At 40.0% G+C, this 13,962-nt stretch overlaps 1 protein-coding gene across 1 annotated transcript in view; it reads left to right on the top strand.

Moving 5' to 3' along the window:
* BICC1 (BicC family RNA binding protein 1) overlaps nt 1–13,962 on the top strand; it is a 677,586-nt gene that overhangs the window by 530,680 nt on the left and 132,944 nt on the right. The window contains exons 9-11 of the mRNA XM_029609769.1: nt 704–835; nt 8,523–8,706; nt 10,895–11,053. Of these exons, the coding sequence (XP_029465629.1) occupies nt 704–835; nt 8,523–8,706; nt 10,895–11,053 (475 nt within the window). The remainder of the gene's footprint in view (nt 1–703; nt 836–8,522; nt 8,707–10,894; nt 11,054–13,962) is intronic.

Here is a 13,962-nt window from a genome sequence, read left to right as displayed (position 1 = left end):
CACATTTATCACTAACAGTGGTTCATGTTTCATTCTGACCTAAGCTTTAAGCTTGTGCTAAATTATTTTTATTACACTTTCTATCTTGCCAGGAGCAAATTCAATAGCATTGGGTAGTCCTTTGGTTGAATTTATTAGGCTTCAATTAAGATTTTTCTTGGTTAAGGTTATTTTCATATATACTACTTTTTTTTTTTTTTTTTTATGAACACCTCCCTACGTGGTTGGGATGTGAGCCCAGCATAAGCAGAGACAAGGATTTATGAGTCTGTGATATAAGCAGTAGTAGGATATGGCTCTTACTGCTATCCAAAAAACTATCCTGACAAGCGCTAATAGATCAGCATTTCTTTCATAAGACTTTTAAATTATTTTGATTTCTAACTTGATACTTGGTATAATATGATTGATATTTCATTTCTTAAGTACAGATAAGTTATAGGCTATCTCAAATTAATCTTTTTATTCAACTGAAACTAAAAAGATAGAGATTGTTTATAGTGTTTAAACTAGCAAAGGGAATCTCAGAGAAGAAACTATGGTGAATGTAAGACACTGCTGAAATGTACCATTGGATTGTTACAAAGGATATTTGTCATTTTAAACCTATTTTATTATTTTATTATCAACTAAAATAAACATCAATCTGAGGAGTCAAAATGTTGGGTATATTTGTATATTACATTTGTGGTTAATTTTCTAGGGTTGTCTTCCTCTTGTGCTGATGTTTGATATGAAAGAAGAAATTGAAGTAGAGCCACAGTATATAACTCAACTGATGGAACAGTTAGATGTCTTCATTAGCATCAAGCCAAAACCAAAACAGCCAAGCAAAGTAAGGGCAAAGCATTTTTTTAGCACAGAAAGAGAAATGTTTCAGATAAAAATTACTATAATAAATTTTAAATATCAATTTTGCCTTTCAAATTATCAAATGGAAACATTTTTCTTGTTTTTATGCAGACAGCTGTACAGTAACTTTGGATTTCTAGAATATAGTTAGATTGCCCATTTAATTTACCTATGACCTATTTTATTTAGCTTAGTGTTCTATGTGTATGCCTCCAATAACAGTTGTACATGATTCTTTTAGGTATTCCAAACAAACAGTTTAAATAAATTCAAAGGTCGGGAGAACAACTGATTCATTATATAAATGTTTTTGATGGTTTGAATTATGGGTGTTTAGCATATAGTATCCGTATCTTGTGGAAGTAGAAGCAAAATATTGTTTGGGAAGATTTGACTTGCCATTGCTATAATCAGAAACAGTATGCTACAATTCATTTCCTTTTGTGTGCATGTGAGACACATATACATAATTTAAGAACTTAAGAACATGCCATACTGGGTCAGACCAATGGTCCATCAAGCCCAGCATCCTGTTTCCAACAGTGGCCAATCCAGGCTATAAGAACCTGGCAAGTACCCAAAAACTAAGTCTATTCCATGTTACCGTTGCTAGTAATAGCAGTGGCTATTTTCTAAGTTAACTTAATTAATAGCAGTTTCCTAGAATGTAGCAAATGGACTCAGGCCCAATGGGCACAGTGCACAGTGGTATGAGGGTTTCATTAACCCTCATACCATCAAATTCTGAACTTTGATTCAGAAGCTTAGGAAGGTTGGGCTGTGTGTGAGACCACTATTAAAAAAAATATTACTGATGGCTTTTGTGACAAACGCAATAATACACTAGTGTAGCCTGGTAATTATACCAGCGCTGTCTTTCAGACAAAGAGTTAAACTTAGGTCCGGGCTGGTTATTAAGGATTAAAGTTACCATGATGCTTCTCTCAAGATTAAGAATGTTAATCTCAGCATTGTGACTGAGATATAGCACATAGTGCTCAATCATACCTGTGGAGCTGTTCTGTACAAGTAAGCAAAATAACCTAAATCTATTCTCATTTTTTTTAATTTGTCTCTTACAGTAATTCAGTCCAAAGTGCTATATAACTTATCAGAGGAAAAGGAAGGGATATTATGTCCTCACATCTGGGTAATGTTGCAGATGGAGCTCGGTATTGGAGCTGTGTTACAAGCTCTTTGGTGCTCTCTGAGTATATACAGGAGTTCCTGTGTTGCAGTGTGCTCATGGGGCCTCACAGAGTTCTATTTTTCCACAGAGCTCAGTAGTCGTGTTTCTCTACTTACCCTTTCCCCATCTGAGGTATATAAGAACATAATTGTCATACTGGGTCAGATAAGTTCATCAAGCCCTGTATCCTGTTTCCAACAGTGGCCAATCCCCAGGTCACAAGTAACTGGCAGGATCCCAAATAAAAAGATCTCAATCTGATAACACCCCGGGATAAGTAGTCACTTTCCCGTTTCTCTGGTTAATAACAGTTTATGGACTTTTCCTCCAAGAACTTGTCCAAATCTTATTTAAATCCATTCACATTAGCTGCCTTTACCAAATCCTTCAGCGGTGAATCCCAGAGCTTAATTGTGCATTGAATGAAAAAGAATACTACTTTGTTTTAAATGTTACTAACTTCATGGAGTGTTCCCCTAGTTTTTGTATTTTTTTGAAAGATAAATAAGATTCACATTTACCTGTTGTATTCCACTCATGATTTTATAGACCTCTATCATATCCCCTCAGCTGTCTCTTTTTCAAGCTGAAGAGTCCTAACCTCTTTAGCCTTTCCTCATAGGGGATATGTTCCATCCCCTTTATCATTTTGTTTGCCTTTCTCTATACCTTTTCCAATTCAGCTATGTCTTTTTTTTTTTTTTTTTTTTTTTTTTTAAATATGCAATGACCAGAACTTCACACGGTAGTCTAGGTGCAGTCTCACCATGGAACAATACAAAACTAATATGACATTTTTTTTTCTCTCTTCCTTTCCTAATAATTCTTAACACTTGCTTTTCTGACTGCCACCAATCACTGAGCTGAGGATTTCAAAGTATTATTCATGATGATGCCCAGATTCTTTTCCTGGCTGGCAACTCCTAATGTGGAACCTAATCTTGTGTAACTAAAGTATGGGTTACTTTTCCCTATGTACATCTCTTTGCACTTGAACACATTAAATTTCATCTGCCATTTGGATGCTCAGTCTCCCAGTCTTGCAAGGTCTTCCTGCAGCTTCTCCAATCCACTTCTGATTTCAGTATGTGGAATAATTGTCATCTGCAAATTTGATCACCTTTCATCCTCATTTCCAGATCATTTATATATTAAAAAGCACCGGTTCCAATCCTTGAAGCAGTCCACTGTTTACCTTTTTCCATGAGAAAACGGACCATTTAGTCCTATTCTGTTTCCTTTCTTTTAACCAGTTTGCAGGCCACAATAAGACATTGCCCCCTGTCCCATGACTTTTTATTTTTCTCAGGAGTGTCATGGTGGACTTTGTCAAAAGCCTTCTGAAAATCCAAATACACTATATTCATTATCCACGTGCTTATTAATCCCTTCAAAAAATATAACAAATTAGTGAGGCAAGGCTTCTGTTGTGTAAATCCATGCTGGTCATGTACCATTAAAATGTCTTTCTATATGTTCTGTGATTTTATTCTTTAGAATTGTTTTTATGATTTTTCCCAGCACTGAATTCGGGCTCACTAGTCTATGGTTTCCAGGATCACCTCTGGAGCCCTTTTTAAATATCAGCATCACATTAGCTACCCTCCAGTCTTCAAGTACAATAGATGATTTTTAATGATAGGTTACAAATTCTTAGTAATAGATCTGCAGTTTCATGTTTGAGTTCTTTCAGAACTCTAGGGTGTAAATCATCTGGTCCAGGCAATTTCCTTCTCCTTAGTTTGTCAATCCTGCCCTATTATATAATCCAGATTCACTGAATTGTTTCAGTTCTTCCTATTCCTCACCATTAAATACCATTTCCGTCACAGGTATATCCCCAAAATCATTTTCAGCAAACACTGAAGCAAAAATTAATTTAATCTTTCCACTTTGGCTTTGTCTTCCCTAAGTGCCCTTTCAAATCCTCAATCATCTATCTGTCCAACCAACTCTCTCACTGATTTCCTGATTCAAATATATTTTTAAAAGTTTTTATTATGAAATTTTGCCTCTATAGCCAGCTTCTGTTCAAATTCATTTTGCCTGCCTTGTCAATGTTACAACTAACTTGCCAATGCTTGTATTCTTTCCTATTTTCTAAAACATGTTTTTTGGGGTTTTTTCAATTTATGTTTTGCAATTGTGCTCTCTGTTTGGGATTTTCCATGTAGTATCATTTAGGTTTTTTCATTATTTCTAAGTTTCCTCCATGTTGGCACTTCAGCTCTTAGCACAATCTAGTGCATCAAGCACTTCGGGTGTCCTTTTGTTTTCCAAGATTGTCATTTGGTTTCACCTCTGTTTTTTTGCTCGGTATCCTAGAAAGTGAAGAGGACTATCAGCTTCAGCAAATGCCCCCAGTGCAGATGCACCATGTTGGTGATTGACCCTAAAATGTCTGTGGTGTGCCTGAGAACTAGTTATCACATCTCTAGTTTCAGATGACTTCGAGGCCATCAAATTTACTTGATGCTCATGGAAAAGCTTTTCAAGTCCAGTAAGTCTGATGCATTAGCATTGGAATTCCTAGGAGATGTACTGAATTTTGGTAGTGCATCAACTTGAGGGGATATCAATCTTCAAAATCAAGCACCTGGGATACATAGCATCCTCTAACAACTCCCACCTGATGAAAGGGAAGGATTCTGCTTTGTTGGTTACCTGCAATAGGGAATTCAGCATAGATGAATCTTGCAAGGGAGAGAAACCATAGACATCTGTCCCCGTTGATTCATGGAGTAGGGTGAGAGTTTGGTACTTCACATCCTACCAAGCATTCCAGGAGAGAAGGCCACTCATTTTCAAGGCACCTTAAGGGATCGTAACAATCTCCAAGGGCCACAGGTGCAGTCACTGATACACCTCAGGTGACTCAGGAAGTCACCACTCCTTTTGCACCCAGTGCAGTTTTAGCATTGATGACTTTTAAGGAGACATTAGAAAGAGTCCAGGTAGCAATGAACTGATGGCTTGTTGGCACTGGTGCACCTGCATCAGCATCAGTGCTGATACATCCTGAATTTGTCACTCCTGAGTCTTTGATATCTTGGCAATATCAAATAGATACAGAGACTCTGAGTATCTATATTGGCTTCTGTTGCTCTGATGGCTGTCTCCAGTGCACAAGGGGAGGAAGTTTAACAGAGACACTGGAGATCATCAGACTAGATCCCAACATTTAAGAGGAACCCTCACAGAGGTCTTGACTGCTAGTTGGGAGACAGAAAATGCCTTCTCATCCTTCTGAGACAGTCTGAGCATTCCTAGAAGTATGATTATGGATCTGAGGACTGCTGTGATCAGGGGAGCCAAGAGATCATCCCTTTGACCCCTCTCTTCCCCAGGAACAGAATAGATTTCCACTGGAAAACCAATTATTCTTCTAAGTTTGTCAAGATAATGACTACAGCCATTCCAATTCAGTTGGGCTGGACAATTATTGGATATCCTACAACTTCTCAGTGTCCCTAAGGGACAGTGTATAGCAATGTTCATTCATGATGATCTGAAGGATATACAGATGAGAATGTGAGACACCACACACACACACACACACACTTGTAAACCTGTTAATAAAAAAGTGGACTCTTTGTATAGAGTTCATATGGCTCTCAAATTCGATGAATAGCATCTCTCTCATCAGTAGGTCAAAATCTGTTCTCGAAAACTCCAAATGCTTTCGTTGGGCCATTCATTTCATTCATTTCGGCCATGTGCGCATATCTCGTGATCAGATGGTACGTGCACATGCAGGTAGGCGCCCACATGCGTGCATGCCAGCAGTTTTGCGCGCATACATTCCGATCGTGAGATAGTGCACCCATGCTGAAACAAATGGCTGAAAAATATTGAATGCACATCCCTCAGTACCCCGGATTTTGATTCTTATACCCTTGACTTAGTTGAGAGAGGTTTTTCAGAATGCTATTCTCAGTTTCCTCGTAGCATCTTATCTGCTCTTTATAGGCCAGTAAATGTGAGGCATTCTGTTCAAGGTAAAGGTCCTGTCAAGTTCTCTCCCTTGAGAGAAACAGGATGAGCAGGATTCACTAGTGGACAAGGGTCAGAAGTGTGGAAGATATTTGATCAGGATCACCTATAATGATTTTGAGACAGTATCAAGAGCCTCCACTACTGAGATTGCAAACTCTTATGTCTGCAAACTTCAGATCTCCATTTAGATGTTCAGGAAAGACTTGTGGACATGTCCTGAAAGGGAGAGAATCTCTTTGGAGATAAAATATAGGTCATTGTATTAGGCTTCACACCCTCTATGGAGCCACTATTGACCAGCCCTTTACATCTAGGAGGTTAAGTGGGGCATGAGAGAGCATTTCTATCCTTCAAAGGAGGTATCTTCTGCCTCCTCAAACCGATCAGCAGGCCTTGCACTTGTCCCAGACAGCAGAGGACTACTAAGTCAGAGCTAGCTCTCCAATCAAAACTCAGGATGGGGTTTTAATGGTATCTAGGAAAAAATATCTAGTATTCCAGTATCCATTCTGGAGAACCTACCTGTTGGGGGAAGTCTGTTTCTTATGTAATCCATTGGCCCGCTATAATTTCAGACAGCTAGGTTCTCCTTATAATTCAGAAGGGTTACAAAATATATCCATCTCCACAGAAAGTTGACTTCTCCAATTTTAAGTCTCATACTGAATTGGGTGGGGCCTCTGTGAGCATGTTACAATGCATGAACTCCTGCCCATGCCCAGTAGAGCACATTCAGAGAGCATTGAAGTTCTTGCAAGACATCTCTGATATTGGTGATGTTACCCAGATGTGAGGACTACATATCCATCTGTAAACACCTCTGCTTTATCACTAGGTAACAATCAATTTTTTAAGGCCTTTTTGTTATTTTGTACCTTTACACTTGATCTTAGCCTTAAACTAAATAACTGTCTAAAAATATCAGTTAATTGTTCAAATCCCATTTCTACTCCTTGTGACCTTGAGCAAGTCACTCCATTCCTCAATTGGCTCAGGTACAAATTTAGGAGATGATTTGCTATACAATGATATTTTAGTGCAGGAGGGGTGAAATATTGTGTGGGGATGATCCCACAGTATTTTATACCTCCCTGGGAAAATAGTGGTATTGCTACGTTTTTTAGCATGGAAAAATTCCGCAGTAAAAAAAATAATGCAGCAGAGCCTGAGAAAAACACACAATGGCAGCCTACTTTGCACCAGATTGCCATCATTTTAAAGGGCCAGAACGCCCTAAAATATAAAAAAAATATATATATAAAATTGTGCGGCAACACCCTGCCCCCTTCCCCTTTGATTAAAAATCACCCCACTTAGTCTTAAAAGCACCTGTCCTGGCCTCCACAACCTAGCAATACACTCTAATCTCTTGTGTCTAGTAGGCCTCACACCATTACATGGAAAAAAAAAAAAAGACCCCTGGACTCCACCCTTTTACCTAAACACAAAAATCTACCTGGTAGTCTAGTGGCACCCCAGAGTACCCCACTGACTTTGGGCCAGTTGATGTCATTTTCCAAAATGGCGTCGGCCAACCGTTGTCCCTATCACATGATGTGGCATAGGCCAGATGACGCCATTTAGGAAAATGGGGTTGATTGGCCTGGAGCTAGGAGGTGCCACTGCTGGACCACCAAGGACTCTCTTCTAAGTATGGGAGGGGTGTCTGAGCAGCAGAAAGGGGGTCTGGGGGCCCTCTTAGACCACCAGAGTCTCTTTTTGCATGTGAGGGATGGGAGAGAATGGGGGCTCCACTAGACACCAAGGATTATGGTGTATGATGGGGGCCGGAGGGTGCTTGCTACTGGGGTTGGGTTGGTTTTTGATATGGGGATGGGGTAATTTTTAACAAAGGGGGAGAGGTTTGGGAAGGAGGCAGGGCATCATGCAAATAATTTTTTTTTTTTTTAAACATTTTTATAGGTGTACAGGGGAGATAGGTAGGAGTCTCATAAACTGCCAGGGGAGGGGGAGTGTAACACATTGCGGAACTTTAAGAAGTGTCTCTGTGACATCGGGAGCATCCCATACTTCGCACTGCTGCACTATCCTTTCCAGCTGCTCTCGCCCCCCCACTCTCTTCCCTGCTCTCGCCTGCTCCCCCTTTCCCCCTACCGTGTTCTTTGTATTTTCTGCCTTTCCAAGTTTTTTGTAAACCGGCCTGATGTGATCCACGAATGTCAGTATATTAAGTGTTAAATAAATAAATTAATTTTATGCATGCAAAACAGCTATTTTCAATGAGAAGCAAATTTGTTTTGAGGGGAGGAGTGCAGTATCATGAATATTGCATGATATTTCCATGACATACCATTTTATGCCCATTATACCCTTATCCCAGCTTAGTAAATCTACCTTAAATCTTTTGATTGTAAGCCCTCTGGGGATAAGGATATAACTTTCAGTACCTGAATGTAATCTGCTTTGAAGTGCCTGAAAAGGAGAATGTAAATCAAACTGAGGTTTTTTTGTTTTTTTTTAACAGTCTGTGATTGTGAAAAGTGTAGAAAGAAATGCCTTAAACATGTATGAAGCAAGAAAATGTCTCCTAGGACTTGAAAGCAGCGGTGTTACTATAGCAACAAATCCATCTACATTATCTTGCCCTATTGGCTTGTCATGCCATGGACTAGATATCTTATCAGCTGGATTGGGACTCACTGGACTTGGTATACATTTTGGTGTTTTTTCATAGTATTAGTATTAGAATATAGGAATCATGTCTCTTCTTTTTTCAACAGTTGAACACTATTTGGTCCTGGCTTCAACCCCCAAATAGGAATAATATAGATGCTTGTATTTTTGGAAATGTATGGTACAATAATGCAATTATCTTATTTTTATACATTTTATTTTTATACAATAACTTTGTATGGTATTAAAATATATATCTAGTGAATATAATAGTTGATACCCACAGCCTCTTGTTTTCCATGATGATGCAGTAAGGACTGTAAAATCTAGCTGTTTCCACAGAGTTTGGCGGTTCGTATGGAATTGTGGGAAATCATTCAACCAAGAAGGAAGAAGCCAGGTTGCAGGACATACTTGTTTCCATTGCATATGAGAGAGAGGGTGGGAGGGATAAGAGTGAGAAGGAGGCAGTGTGAGATTTTTCTCCTCCTCTATCAGTCTGTTCCCAGCTGTTTATTCAGTGTCAAAACTGGGTGTGTACAGCAGATACCACCATACTTCCAGAAGAAATGCTTAGTATAAAGCAGAAATAACTCAGAACTCTTCTGAAGCAGCATGCAAGTATTCTTTTAAATGGGAAACTGGGGTAGAAAATCAATAAACATACTGTCTATACAGTTGCGTGTTTCCTTACGGGTGATTGTGCTGGTATGACAAGCACAATAGGCAGACAGGAAGGAAGCTGCAGACAACTCACTAATAGAGGTCACATCCTATCTACCTAACCCTTAGTCTTACCCCCTTCCCATCTAGGATCCAACACAGCCAGGAAATGTTAACCCCTTACTATCTTGTCTGGAGGATGACTTTCTGCTAATGGTCCTCCAGCAGGCAGGAGGGATGAAAAGATGGATGGTGAGGTCAGATGAGAGGTGAGGAGTGGAACTGGGAGATGGAAGGATAAGAGACCAGAGGGTCGTAAAACTACAGGAGGGATCAAACAGGATAGAGTGAAAAAGAGAAAAGAATAAAAATATGAAGACAGGTAAGAGAAAATGCACTTTAGGAGGGAAAAAGACAAGTGTGAAGAGTAGGAAGCCAGAAGAAATGGGAGAAATAAAGGAATGGAATATAGGATCAAAAAGTAGTACAAACTGTAGTAGAGAAAAGATTGAAAGAGAAGCAGCGCTAGCCCAAAAAGTCCTCCCATGACCCTGGGAACACATCCAGAACTGCCTGACGGTGAAATTTTCAGCCTGCAGTTCTAGCCAGCTAACCAAGGTAACCAGTTAGATTCTGCTGATAATTGGCCCCACTATCAGGCCGATTCAGAAATAAATGCGGGCGAGCGTCCGCTCTCCCGGCGCGCGCACAGGACACTGGCCTGTGCATGCGATACAGTAAATAAAATTATGCTAATTAGGGCCCACGGTAAAAGGCGCTAGGGACACTAGCGCATCCCTAGCGCCTCCTTTTTGACAGGAGCGCAGTGGCTGTTAGCGGGTTTGACAGCCGACGCTCAATTTTGCCAGCATTGGTTCTCGGACCCGCTGACAGCCACGGGTTCGGAAACCGGACGCCAGCAAAATTGAGTGTCTGGTTTTCAACCTGCGAGCCGTGGGCTGATTTTTAATTTTTTAATTTTTAATTATTTTTTACTTTTGGGACCTCTGACTTAATATCGCCATGATATTAAGTCGGAGGGTGTACAGAAAAGCAGTTTTTACTGCTTTTCTGTACACTTTCCTGGTGCTGAGAGAAATTAACGCCTACCTTTGGGTAGGCGCTAATTTCTGAAAGTAAAATGTGCAGTTTGGCTGCACATTTTACTTTCTGAATCGCACGGGAATAACTAATAGGGCCATCAATATGTATTTGCATGTTGCGGGCGCTATTAGTTTCGGGGGGTTAGACGCGTGTTTTCGATGCGCTTTTAGTGTGTCGAAAATGTGCGCCCAACTGTGGGTTAACAGTGCTGTATCGGCCTGTATGTTTGTTTGTTTTTTCCTGGCCCATAGTGTCCATATGTTGATCAAGTAGCCAGCAAAGGAAGAGATTTGAAATTTTATTTATAAGGATTGCATATTATGTCTGTATTTAATTTTAAAAAAAATGTTTAGGGTTGTAAAGTACAGAGTGCAAATTGCTATTAACATATTTTAGTGTTGTAAAAAATGCTTGTTAATTACTTACTTTACATTTCTGATGTATTTATTTCTAAAGGTCTTTTAGGTCCCACTGCTCTACCTGTAAATACATCTACATCTCCAAATTCCCTACTGAATGCTCTCAACTCAGTTAGTCCTCTGCACAGCCCCAGTTCAGGCACACCCAGCCCTACATTATGGGCAACAGCACTGGCCAATACATCAAGTACTACAGGTTAGTAGATGTTATATAAATTTAAATATGTAAACTTAAAGTTTATATTGCTAAAATGAAAGCTAAAGACAGAGCTGCTGATTATAAACATAGCGTGATGAGAAATAGGGGCTTTCAATAGTTTTAATTAGAACTGAAATATTCAAACTGAAGTATTGAATAAATTATTGGTCTGACTTAAGGTAACTTATAGTCAAAAGGAGATTTTTGTTAAATTATCAGGATAACCAAACATTGCAAATTTTCTTAGGGCATTTAATAACAGGCAATATTGAAGAAATGCAAATCTATTTAAAATATGACTGTACTATCTTTGTGTAAATGCTCAAGCAGGGCATCTCTTTCAAAAAGCTCACAACCAAATTTTCCCGTTAACCTGCATGGGGGCCCCTAACTACTTGGCGCCTCACCAGCAAGCTTACATTTTGAGCCATGTGGGATCATAAGACTATGGGGCACATGTGGTTCAATCTGTAAGATGGCTGGAGAAATCCAAGCAGTTAGGCAGTTGGAGGTTCATATACAGGTTAGTGGAAACATTGCTCAAGGCCCAGTTTTAGTTCCACTTGCAAGTAAATAGATTTATTAGTTTGAGTTTTATTTATTTATTTATTTATTTATTTATTTAAAGGCTTTTATATACCGGAGTTCATGCACTAGTGCATACCACTTCGGTTTACACAGAACAAGGATCAGAAAATTACATCAAACAGATTGAACAATTAAACAAATATACAATTACATCTTTTTTTGACTGTAAGATCTGGCAGTTTGTTTATAAATAAAAATCTCATTTGAGATAATGCTTAAGATCATAGTTATAAATCCAGAGTTAAGGGAGGAAACTTCTTTATGGAGTGGAGCATCTTGGGGTAATATATTTTGTAGAAGAAAGTATCATTTTATTAGTTTCACCAGTTCAACCAGGAATACTGGAAGCCCAATTCTCAGTAAGTCTCTCTGAGAATTCATGTTCATCTTTATTTTCTTTGAAGACCAGATGAATCACCTAGTCACGTTGATAGGTGATGTCATGGAATGTATATCCAGAATTTTCCAGGAATAATGCGAATGTCCTGGGCATGCATAGCAGTCTCTGTTTCTGCAGATGCACATCATACCTCAGTTCATCATTTTCTGTTGAGAGCAGTGGAGGTAGTTTCATTTGTTTCTTTTCTTCCTGCAATTGCAATCACGCATTGTCTGCAGTCGAGGGAAGAGAGGTGGCGTCAAGACATTAGCCAGGACCATATTGAAGGTAATGGACCTTATGGCTTCAACAGTCCATGTAATCTCCATGGCACCTCTCCATATGATACATGCCCAGTGGACATTAAAAATCCCAGTGAAATCAAGCCACTGACTCAGTCTACTAGAGAAGCTCAGACTGTCTTGGTTGCTCTAACTTTACACTCTGGCCACATCAGCCACATTTGATTATACTAAATATTGATATGACCATCCTGGGCTGCGAAATGCATCTAAATGGTCTCCATACCCAGGATCCCTGGTTCTTTCAGGAGATGATGCTTTACATCAATCTTCTAGCGCTAAGGGCAATACACTAAACCTTAAGAGTTTTCTGAAATCAGGTGATCAATTAAATTGTCCTAGCCCACACTGACAGGTAGCCTTGTTCAATGTGAACACGCAGGGAGATGTGGGGTCTATCTTTTTATATTAGGAAGTAGTGAGCTTGTGAAACTGGGCAGTCTCTTGTGAGATGACCCTGAGAGCTGCTTACCTGGCAGGCAAAGAAATTGTTCTTGAAGACAGGCTGGTCTTATATATTGCTCCTTATTTGTGCTCTGCCTTTTCTTGATCTCATCCTTGTCCTGCAGAAGCATGTCTTAGTTCTTTCTTTAGAAGATATGCATATACTATGAATGCCACCTCCCTTGCACTCTTCTTAATTCTCACTGGTTCCAGTGTTTCCAATACAAATTCTTTGCACAACAACAGGTTCAGGCAGTCTATTCTCCTGGGTCTCTTTGAGGGTTAGAGTACAACTCTATCTACCCTAAGACCTATTTTACTTAGGAGTCTTTCTGATAGAAAAAAAAATAATAAATTGTTTTAACCCACCAAAACCTTATTCCACCTTGTTGGGATTTGATATATTCTCACAGGACAAGCAGGATGGTAGTCCTCACATATGGGTGACATCACAGGATGCAGCCCAATCATGGAACACTTCTGTCAAAGTTTCTAGAACTTTGACTGGCTCCTACTGGGCATGTCCAGCATGGCACCAAACCTGCAGCCAGCAGGGGTCCCCCTTCTGTCTTCTTTTTTCCGCGCAGCAGTAGCCACACGGTTAAGGAGCTCCACAGAGATTCCTGACAGGAATTTTCCTCACGGAATTACTACAACTCTTCTTACCCCACAGGGGTCCCTCCTTCAAATTTTTGAAGCCACGGTACTCTGGTAATTTTTCTACCCATTTTCGGTCGATTCCTGTTGAGTTTGGCCCTCGCGGCCTACTGGCCGTCGACTGTACTGCGGCTCAAATTTTTCATGGCCATGGCGTCGGGGTTCCGTCTGTGCCCGGACTGCAATTGCACCATGTCCATAACAGACCCTCATAAGGTCTGTGTAATGTGTCTTGGATGTGAGCACGATGTCCTGACCTGCACCAAATGTGCCCTAATGACACCAAAAGGTCGCAAGGCCAGAATGGAGAAGATGGAACTTCTCTTCCGTGCTTAAACCCCGACGCCGTCGATTGCATCGCTGTTGTCAGAACTGGCACCGTCAACTTCGCGCCAGTATCTATCACAGACTTCTCTGCCTTCAACCACCTCTGCTCCCCCTCAGGACTGAGGGGATCATAGAGAGAAACATCGCCACCGACATCGGAAGTCTTGGACCATTGAGAGCGAAATAATCGACCTTGCCAACGTCCGAGC

The sequence above is a fragment of the Rhinatrema bivittatum genome, chromosome 7, assembly GCF_901001135.1.
Source record: "Rhinatrema bivittatum chromosome 7, aRhiBiv1.1, whole genome shotgun sequence".
Classification (NCBI taxonomy): Eukaryota; Metazoa; Chordata; class Amphibia; order Gymnophiona; family Rhinatrematidae; genus Rhinatrema; species Rhinatrema bivittatum.
Note: the sequence above shows the minus strand (reverse complement) of the source record. Positions and strands in the feature narration are given on the sequence as shown.